General features: G+C 38.3%; 1 protein-coding gene across 1 annotated transcript in view; it reads right to left on the bottom strand.

The window, feature by feature from the left end:
- ROR2 (receptor tyrosine kinase like orphan receptor 2) overlaps positions 1-11,374 on the bottom strand; it is a 68,026-nt gene that overhangs the window by 13,286 nt on the left and 43,366 nt on the right. The window contains exon 6 of the mRNA XM_015822449.1: positions 1,019-1,146. Within this exon, the coding sequence (XP_015677935.1) occupies positions 1,019-1,146 (128 nt within the window). The remainder of the gene's footprint in view (positions 1-1,018; positions 1,147-11,374) is intronic.

Genomic DNA, 11,374 nt, shown 5'->3' with positions numbered 1-11,374 from the left:
AATGTAAACCACATATTGCATGTTGCGAATGCATGCTACAAGCTCTAAACAGGAAATGATTATATTCCATTAAGTGGTCAACAAAAGAGATAGCATCAAAATGTCATCTAACTAGCATGTCTCCCCGAAAATAAGACATAACTGGAAAATAAGCCCTAGCATGATTTTTCAGTATGCTCATCATATAAGACCCACCCCCCAAATAAGCCCCATTTAAGGTTGTCAGCCAGACAGACACATTTAGTACTGTATTTCCCTGAAAATAAGACCTAACTGGAAAGTAAGCCCTAATGCGCCTTTCGGAGCAAAAATTAATATAAGACCCAGTCTTATATTTGGGGAAATACGGTAAGCAAAGATACTTTACAAATATCAAGCATCAAATTCCTTTGCTTAAAATTCACAGCTCTAAACATAGCAATCAGACTATGAATAAAAAAGAGAGTTAATTTGTTAATTTGCATAAATTAACATTTATGCATTTGTTAATATTAAGGGTGTCATTTGCACTCCTTATGCATGAGAGTGGCAACTGACAAGATAAAAAAAAAGCTCTTCTCTATGAAATTTTAAGTCATAACATCATAGGGTCCATATAGCCAATAGATCATAGATCTTCTAGTGTTTGGAAACACATTTTTCTTTCTCTTTTTTTCAGACACAGTAAAAGACAAAGTAGATGCATCATCCATTTCTTCAATCATTTTTCCCCCAAAGAATCTAAACGTCCTATGATAACTCAAGCAACCGTTATTAAATTAAATACAATTTATTTTATAAAAAGGGGGGGTTTACTTTTTTTTATAAAAGTACAACCCTAATCCTGAAAAAGCTTTCAAATAAATATCAAATTGGTGCCTACTGAAAAAAAATACTGCATAATAAGAAAGCAACATTGCCTCAATTTCCTCCAAAACTTGCCTGGCTTGATTTCCATTTATGGTGGTGTTACAATTGGATTTAAGTTTCTGCATGAAATACAATATTCTCTGACGTGAAAAGATGTAGACTGACTTACCAGTAATTCGGTTTTCAATTTCCCCTTGCATTTGAAGGGAGTCCACATAAATAGTCCTGTTTCCAATGATTCGCGCACAGGCAATTCCCCTGTAAGGCTGGCAAAACCCATCTTCATGGTAATCTTCCCTGCAAGAGACAAATTGGAAGCTCATAACTATGTCTACAGATGTTTCAATGTCCCTACTGAGTTTAAAAGTATGTTTTTTTTAAAGGAAATCGGTGGTAAAACTGACATTATTAATTCTCTCTGACATCAATTTTCATTTCAGTTTAACTTGACATTGTTTTGGAAATAAAAAAGGCACCAAGGAACATTTTAATTGAAGGGGTGGATGGGAAAGACATCTGCAAAGTGAAAATAGGCATTATCCTGTAAATGCTAAGCTAATGCAATGTGACAGATCATTTTATTTAAAAGATAGTAGTATGTGTCACGTTACACCCATAATACACTGCTGGTATCAAATGTCAAGCTAGGCAATTAGGCAAGCAGTTGTTTTCTCTTCTCCTATCTTGTCCTGCAGTTCTTCAATTCTTACAATGGACAGCAAAACAGATCTTGTCAAGATGTAATTAAAATATGGCATAATTCTGAACTAGGGATTAGGTAAATGGAATGAAATCAGTGCTTAACTTCTGTCTCCCCCCCTCTCTTTAAGTTGCACTAATGCCAAATTCTTTTTCCGTTACAGAACCTAAGTCATATGTTGAGTTACTTGCTATCTTGGGTGAACTCTGTCCAATTTTCCAAAATGAGTTTAACACAGTCAACTTAAATCGAGCTGCTCCAGAACAGCACTGATTAAAAGCCATTTTTCTCAATGTCTTGTACAGCCAAATATTAAGAACTGGAAAGACAAGTGGCCCTCATACCTAGGAGTTACCATTTCATCCAGGGTATCCATTACGTTACCTTCCCACTGAGGTGGTACCTATCTAACTGCATTTACATGCTTTCAAATGGCTAGGTTGGCAGGAGCTGGGGCGAATAACAATCACTTTGTCACACGGTATTAGCATTCTATGTGCCTTCGGCATAGTCATGCTGGCCACATGAACTAAGGAGAAACTTCCTGACAGTTAGAACAATTAACCAGTGGAACAACCTGCCTCCAGAAGCGGTGAATGCTCCAACACTGGAAGTTTTTAAGAAGAGACTGGACAGCCATTTGTCCGAAATGGTGTAGGGTTTCCTGCCTGAGCAGGGGGTTGGACTAGATGACCTCCAAGGTCCCTTCCAACTTTACTATTATTATTATTATTATTATTATTATTATTATTATTATTATTATTATTATTATTATTATTATTATTATTATTATTATTATTATTATTATTATTACCACAGAAGTGTCGTGGGACATTGCTGGCTCTTCAGCTGAGCACCCACCCCTAGAACTGATAAGACTGGCAGGGTAAACTTTTACTTTTTTACCTTTATCCATTAAATTGGATGGTATTTTTGCCTTTGGTCTCACCATTGCTATACTCCAAGGCATTTGAAGTAAAAAGTAGCCTGTGAAAGATTTATGGGGGGAGGATGGGAGCTAGATCTGGATGCTATTTTGTGCCAACAAAGAATCCCATCTGGTCCCCCTATTAATAGTAAATATTGTACTAATAATGATTTTGGATGTTGTACCTGATTGTACCATGCTAGGTGATAGCAGCTGAGGACCTACCTTTTTCAAACTGTTAGGATAAAATAATTTGTCTAAAAGGTTTAAAAAGTTAATAGTCTAATAAGCTGAATGAGTCAGTTGCTTCTTGCTGTCAAGGATATTCCTGCATGAACTCGGCTGAAGTTACCCAGACACTCAACAAGGCATTGTTAGATAAGAATCTTTATTGCACATTAGAATGGAGATGCTTTAAGCAGTTGATGGCTCATTGTCAACATACCTCCCCCTATTAATGCCCTCTGCAGTTTAAAGCCATAGAAACAGATGCTTCTTTTTCTCACATGCTCCACATCGTAACAGCTTGCTTTGAGTTTCTCATACTTAGTGCTAGGTGGCAGTTGTTGATAGGATAATTGAAATTCCTGCTCAGAGAACCTCTAATGCAAAATGTAACTGCAACACCCCAGGTTCTAGTAAAAAGTCTATAAAAGTGGATTTAAATTGATTACAGCTTCTTCAAAAAACAGTTTGTTAAAATGATTTCTGTTTAAATTTAAGTATCAAATTTGTTCTTGTCACCAAGAAATTATTAGGCAATTCTATGTATTCAGATGTCTCGCATGTTAATAACAGTAATATATTTTTAAGATGTGCAAGTTACTAAGAAACATTTTCTGGAAAGAACAAAGATTTTCCTAATCCTAATTATTATCAGCCTGTTTGGTTATTGTTTAAACACAATTTTTTTCCAAGCATAATTCTCACAGAGCCCTCTTTATCAAGGATGAACTGGAGTTACATGAACAAGTATATGCAGCACCAGAACAATTTTCTATTTAGAAACCCATGTACATCAGAATAGAGACTTTCTGATTTTCTAACAGCATTCCTATGCTTATGCAATGCAGAAATTTGCCTCTGCTTGTTTACATGCCATTATCAGTGTAGAAAACAACTATTACACTTACTTTAAAATGATATAGATTATAATTTACCTTATTCAATTTTATTATTGGGCATGTTTTCTAAGTATGTGACCCCTTTGGCATCAAGTTGTTTGTTTTTTAGCTCATAAGCAAGCTGTGTTTTCAACAATAACATTTACAAGACACATTGGAGGAGGCTGGGACTGAAGTATAAATTTATATTCTGAGATAATTCTACTCTGAAAATTATATATAAATATATTTTATAAGGGTGTGCAGAAATGCATGAGGATGCAAAGGTGTTGCAACCAGGCTCAGGGAGGATTCAGAGGGGTGCGAGAGAGCCATAGATGCATCGGTGTGGGTGGTGGAGCAAGGTTCAGGGAGGGTACACGAAGGAGGCATGGTTAGACTTGGGGAGGGTATGCAGGAGTGTGCAAGGGCCAGCACGGTGCAAATGCAAAAGGACTGGAGGAGGGTGTGAAGGTGAGTGTGTCTTACCCCAGTGCCTTGGACCTTCCCTGCCAGCTTCTCCTTTGACTTTCTGGGAAAGCTACCAGGGAAGGTCACAAACACAGGTAGTCCTCGACTTACAACAATTGAGGCCAACCTTTATTTTGTTAAGTGAGACATTTGTTAAATTAGTTTTGCTCCATTTTACAACATTTCTTGCCACAGTTGTTAAGTGAATCACTGAAGGGGTTAAGTTAGTAGCTTGGTTGTTAAGTGAATCAGGCTTTCCCATTAACTTTTCCTGTCAGAAGATCGCAAAAGGTTGATCACGTGACCACCGGATATAGCAACGATCATATATGTGGACCAGTTGCTACGCATCTGAATTTTGAGCACATGACTATGGTGTTGCTGCAAAGGTTGTAACTGTGAAAAATGGTCAAAATGGTCATCTTATTCATTGCCATTGTAACTTTGAACGGTCACTAAATGAACTGTTGTAAGTCGAGGACTACATAATCATATGATCATATAATCACGGGCACTGCAATTGGTCGTAAGGATATTCCAGTTGCCAAGCACCCAGTTCATTATCACATCACTTCAGAGGTGCTGGGAGGACTGAAACTCAGAAGACTGATCATAACCATCATTCCTTCAGCGCCACCATAACTTCAAATAGTCATAAGTCAAGGACTATAGGTACTTGTAAAGTTTTTAAAGGTTATGTATTTTCTTATGATTTTAAAATAAGACTAATTCAACAACACAAAAAATATTGTTTATGGACATCTATGGAGATTCTCAGTCATCCAGCTCATGGTTGTCCCAAAGGTGCTTTTCAAAAGGCAACTGGATTTTGTGTTTTTTTCTTCCCCTTGAAGACCTTTCGCTTCTCATCCAAGAAGCTTCCTGGATTCTTCAGTCAGAACTGAAAAAGCTTCTTGGATAAGAAACAAAATGTCTTCGAGGAAAAAGCAAAGACAGTCCAGTTGCCTTTTGAAAAGCACCCTCGGGACATTATTTATGGACACTGCAAAATGTTTAGAAAGGGTTAGCTGTCAATTTCATTATGCCAGAAATGCAAAGCAATCGGGGAGGACTTGATAGAACCCTCATCTATAATGTGGGTTCGACCCACTACTGTCCTGTTTTAATTTAATATTATTAAGTTTGTTAATATGGTTTTGGGAAAATGAATGGGTTTTAAAATATGCTATTAAATTAAATACTGAAAATATGAAATACGTTAATATACAAAGAATATGAGATGTAGCAAAGAAGCTTATTCTGTTACAGTTAAAAAAAGATCAGACTGGGCTTAAAAAAGATGATGATGCTTGCTCTCTGTTTATGAACTGGCTCTTTATTAACATAATGAAAAGACTGACCAATAGTACTCTATGTGGATAAGGGTTAATGCTGCCTTAAAAATGAGTTATTTTCTGTAGGTCTGGGAATATACTTTGTTCTCTTTTTTTTCTTTCCTTTGTGGGTTGTTTTGTCCTTTTTCTTCTATTTCTGTACATTCAATTTTAAAAATATTGGAAGATTCAGCAACAGATAAAGGAGGACGTAACTGGGATACAAGACCTCACCAAATCTTCTTCTGAATAGGTATATAAAAGTATGAAAGTGGGTAGAAGATAAGTGTCCATTGCAGGGGTCTTCAAACTTGGCCCTTTTATGACATGTGGACTTCAACTCCCAGAATTCCTCAGCCAGGCATGCTGGCTGAGGAGTTCTGGGAGTTAAAGTCCACAAGTCATAAAAGGGCCAAGTTTGAAGACCCCTGGTCCATTGTAACCCAAGCCCTGTTCTCTCTGAATTCATGTACTCATTCCGCAGGATAGAAGAGTTGCCTTCACTTTGCTTAAACCCAAGCCTAGTTGTGTGTGAGTTAGAATCCTAACATTTCAGATAGATTGTTTCAGTTTCAGATGGATTCAATTCGGTGACCCAAATAATTGCCTTTGCAAAGAAAATCAATGACAAAGTTCAGAACTGTACAGTAGGGCTAGGTCAGGAGTCTGCAACCTTGACAACTTTTAAGACTTGGCTGAGGAATTCTGGGAGCTGAAGTCCACAAGTCTTAAAGTTGTCAAGGTTGCAGACCCCCTGGGCCTATTTCGAATATTTTAGGTTTTAGATAAATCATGTTGATCAGAAAACAACACAGAAGATAGCCATACCTAATTTTGAAATATATTATATTGCAAGTCTGCTTGTGTGTTTAATACTCATTTTGAATTCTTTCCTCTGCTGCACGAACTTTCAGAGAATTTTACAAAATTCTGCATTTCTGAAAGACTTCTGAAAGTCTTTCCACTGCATTTACCAACAGAGCCGTGTGTGTGTGTGTGTGTGTGTGTGTGTGTGTGTGTAGAAGTACAGAGCAGGATGCATACACAACTCTCGATCACATGACCAAGACAAAGTCATCCAAAGCTGAAACAAAAGGAAAGGGAACTCTTCTCCGTCCTTCCAGACAAACTTATTTTTCATGTTTCCTTAATACTGATTCAGAATTCAAATTGAAGTGGATTTTATGCTATAATTGAGTCACGTTGTTTTAGCTAAACTTTCAAATGTGAGAATTTTTACACTATGTATAATTTATATACTGACACCTAAATAATATTTTAATTATTGCATTGCTAATTGCACAAACTTCTACATGAATTTATCATGTTGTGGTGAAATGCTTTAGTTACTGTTAAATTTTCTTACATATATACTGTATCATCTCTTATTTTGAAGATGTTAGCATAAAGAATACTTTTAGCCTGAAATACATCTCTTGCAAGTGATGTTTAACATGAAACAGAAAATGAAAAAGAATTATTAGATTCAGGAAATCCAGAAAGATTGAACAGCCACTTGTGGAAATGGTCTTGGCAGTTAATTTAAAGAGCTTCAGGCAGCTTACAAAGAGTTAGTTTATATAGTGCAGTGATGGTGAACCTTTTAGAGACCGAGTGCCCAAAAACTGCCCACCCCTGCCCACCCCACTACTCCTCCCCCCGCTCTGCTCCGTCAGCCCATAGGACCACCCACCATCTCCATGGCCCGCTGCAGATTGCCCAGGTGGCCCTGCAGCACCATGGCAGCCACGCCCTCCGCCCCACCCCGCAGCATCATCTGCGCATGAAGGGGCGCGAGGGCAGAATATTGTCCCTGCTGCCTGGCTGCCATGTCTTTGGCTGCTCTGCGTGGACCACACCCGGGGGCGACTCTCCTCCGGGGGGCTGCTGGTGAGGAGGGGGCTGCGGGGAGAGGCGGGGCTAGGGCGACAGCACGTGTGCCCACAGAAAGAGCTCTGAGTGCCGCCTTTGGCATGCGTGCCATAGGTTCGCCACCACTGCTATAGTATGTATATATACTAAGTAATGAAGCATAACTAAGGTAAGCATCTGTACATATACCAAAGCAGTTGAAAATCTACCTGTGGCAACTATCTTGATAGTTTTCATTTAGCAACCACAATTGCGATCCCCAAGTTGGATGTTAAGTGAAGCAGTCATTAAGTGAAACTGCAACTATGCTTGAGATCTTATTTCAGCTTTCCTTTGCTTTACAGACTTGCGAAGGTTGAAAATGTGAGGATTGGTTGTAAAGTTACTTTTTCATCACCGTGAAAAAGGTTGCTAAATGAAGAGCCACTAAACCTGCATTACCTGCATTTTAAGCATATGCAAATATTTTACCATGCAAGTAGAGTACTTGTCTGATTAAAAATAAAAAAGTTAAAAAAATTGGACTCAGATATGTACTTTGATACAGAGGATTTTAAAGATCAATATTCAACTGAAAGCACAACTTTTCCTTTTAGGATTAATGGATAAGCAGTTAGAAAAAGGCCATGGAAGATTATTTCGACCTATGATTACTGAGAAGAGATTGCTATATGCACAGAGACAGAAATGGTTGGTGAAGTTGACAGGTTTTTCTGAAATGGGTCAATTGACTTTTTTTATTTAGAGAAAAGGCATATTTATCAGTGACTGGAAGCATCCTGTGGATATTTTACGTAAAAATAAAACAAGGAAATTATGATTTATGAGTTTGATGATTAGATTGGACAATTTGTAGAAAGAAGAGTAGTATAACTTTGGAAAGAAAGGTTAAAATATATGTATACTTATAACTGCTGTGAAGAATATCGAAGCCACTTCTTTATATCTTTTCACTTTTTTATATTTTTCTTCATTTTTTAAAACTTTTCTTGATTTTACTTTTTTTCCTTACTTTATATTAGTTTGCATTGATAAACAAGTTATCATCTTGTTTAAAAGTTTTAATAACAATTATATTGAGAAATAATAAAATATATATGTGGTAAAATCCCTGCCAATACTATGCTTGCGGGCCACAACTCTGTTTTCTCTAGTTAGTTTATGTTAACTTCTAACAACCAGAAATTTAAGAACAGTCTGGTAAAACATGTAACAATGATCAAATATGTTCCCACCTCTGATTTAAAAATATGCTACTGTACTAAAAAAAAAACCCCAGGAATCACAGGGTACCACATTGGCAAAGGTCTATGCCAGAAAGGTCAGTAGATTAAATAGAATTAAATACGTGGGATGCAAATTCTACCTAGACAAATCTGTCAAATGTAATAATAGAACCAAGCGTTATGAATCTAATAAATTGAATGTCAGAATAAATGGAGAGGGAACATATGCTTGCTAATTGCTGAACACATCTACTGTAACAGGGTGTCATCAACAAATCAAAGTTATGCAATTATCTGCTGAACTCTACAATGAGAACATAACGTCATTTTTTTTAAATCTTAAAAGCTGCTGCTTCTTAGAAGTGATTGTATAACCCAAAGAATTTATAAATTTGATCTTCTGGAATAGTTTACACCTACATTACATTTGGTTTAAATTATATCCTACTGGACTCATAGCTCCTGTTAAAGCAGTGTTTCTCAACCTTGACAATTTTAAGGCATGTGGACTTCAACTCCCAGAATTCCACAGCCAGCGTTGCTGGCTGTGGAATTCTGGGAGTTGAAGTCCACATGCCTTAAAATTGTCAAGGTTGAGAAACACTGTGTTAAAGGAACAGGTGGCATCCATAGCTTTGCACAACTTCCTGCCTGTTCTTAGACCAGGAGACCCTGCTCCTAGTTACTCATGTCCTAATGATCTCCTGATTGGATTACTGCAATATGCCCAACACATACTGTGGCTGCCCTTAAAAAGTATTTGGAAGTTTCACCTGATGCAAAATGAAATAGTGTGGGCAAATCCGCTGTGGTCTTTCAGCAAATATGACACCTCTGCTCCACAAGTTACATTCAGAATAGAGCTGGAAGAGACCTTGGAGGTCCTCCAGTCCAGCCCCCTGCTCATGTAGGAGTCCCTATATCATTTCAGACATGATTGGTGATTATCTTTAAAACCTTCAGGGCTTGGGGTCAGGTTACTTAGGGCAGAGGTCCCCAACCTTTTGGGCACCAGGGACCGATTCTGTGGAGAGAGCTTTTTCTGCGGACTGGAAGGGCCGCAGTTTTGTGTGCTGCCTGCATCCTGCTTTGCTTGTTTGTGCGGACCAGTTGCTGGCATGCCGCAGCCCGGTACTGGTCCATGGACCAGGAGTTGGGGACCCCTGACTTAGGAAACAGTCTCTCCCAAGTGATAGCTAACCATCTTGTTAGATCTGGCAGGAGAGACATGATCCCAGGAGAGAGCTCCATCTAATGGAAGCCAGGAGAATTGCCTTTCCCCCTTTTCTGTATTGTGTTGGCCCTCTGGAATATCATCCTCCTGAGATTAGACTTGCCTTGACCCTGCTGGCCTTTTCCAAGGCATTAAAAATCTGGCTTCGCCATCTAGCTGGGGCCCTGGCAATGGAGGGAGGAGCAATTTTATGGCTGATTTGAACGTGGGATACTGAATGTCCTTGGCAGTTATTCTTTGTTTTATCCCCTTTTTATTTTGTTTAATTGCTAGCTGCCACGGGTCATGTATGTGAAATGGGCAGCCAAATAAATCAAAGCAAAGCAAAGCAATAAAGGCATACATATACACAGATACAGTAGTCCTTGACTTACAACCACTATTGAGCCCAAAATTTGTGTTGCTAAGCAAGATAGTTGTTAAGTGGGTTTTGCTCCATTTTACAATCTTTCTTGCAGCAGTTGCTAAATGAATCACGCAGTTGTTAAGTTAGTAACATGGTTATGAAATAAAGTTGGCTTCTTCATTAACGTTGTTTGTCAAAAGATCACAAAAGTGATCACATGACCCCCCAGGACAATGTAATTGTCACAAATACATGCCAATTGTGAAGCATCTGGATTTTGATCACGCAACTATGCAACAGTTGTATAAGTGTGAAAAGTCATGTCATTTTTTCAGTGCCGTTGTAACTTTGAATAGTCACTAAATGAATGGTTCTTAACTCGAGGACTACCTGTACACACACACACACACACATACACACACACACACACACCACTATATGCAAATAAAGCTGTTTTTGTTCTTAATCTCTGGTCAGTCTTACCAGAGAGTCAATAGGCTTGCAAAATTTCTATTGACAAACATTATTAGCTTAGCTCTTCCTAATGTCCTTCTCTTCTATATTGTCTGTAAAAAATATGCTTCCTGCTATTACTACTTGCTCCCATCATAACACAAGCCTTTTCTTTTCTTTTCTTTTCTTTTCTTTTTTTTTGGGGGGGGGGTAGATTTAAGCAGCAGGAAACTTACAGAAAGCTATACATTCTCTCTCTGAATCTCTCCAATCTCAGTTTACAAATGTATCTGCAGAACAGAATTTGCAAGATGAGTTAATTTCAGATAGAAGAAGCAGGGCAAACAGCCTTATGTGCAAGCAAGGCAATACACAACTAACCCTTGATTTAGCTCTGCATGGATCAGCTTTTGTGAGCCTAAATAATGCCTTAGGCTCATGGTCTCCCCTATTCTCTTCCAACAGGGTTAGAAGGCTTAACCGGGATTCAGTTTCAATTTTTATTATTCCAGGCTCATTGTTAGGAATGAATCATAATGATAGTTGAAGGCTAAGTATAATTGGTTTAAAAAAAATTACAAATCCTTGTTCGTATAACTAACTTGTTAAACAAACAAAAGTGTCTTAAGGCGGGGTCCCCAACACCCAGGCCACGGGACTGGAACTGGTCCGTGGCCTGTTAGGAACTGGGCATCACAGCTGGAGATGAGCAGTGGGCGAGCGAGTGAAACCAAAACCATCCCCCCTCCCCCTGGTCCATGGAAAAACTGTCTTCCAGAAACCGGTCCCTGGTGCCAAAAAGGTTGGGGACCGTTGTCTTAAAGTATAAAATTATTACCAATAGTTAGATGTAAGTAA

The sequence above is a fragment of the Protobothrops mucrosquamatus genome, unplaced genomic scaffold (assembly GCF_001527695.2).
Source record: "Protobothrops mucrosquamatus isolate PMUCROS unplaced genomic scaffold, P.Mucros_1.0 scaffold1573, whole genome shotgun sequence".
Lineage (NCBI taxonomy): Eukaryota > Metazoa > Chordata > Lepidosauria > Squamata > Viperidae > Protobothrops > Protobothrops mucrosquamatus.
The sequence above is the reverse complement of the archived record's forward strand: the minus strand, read 5'-3'. Positions and strand labels throughout refer to the sequence as shown.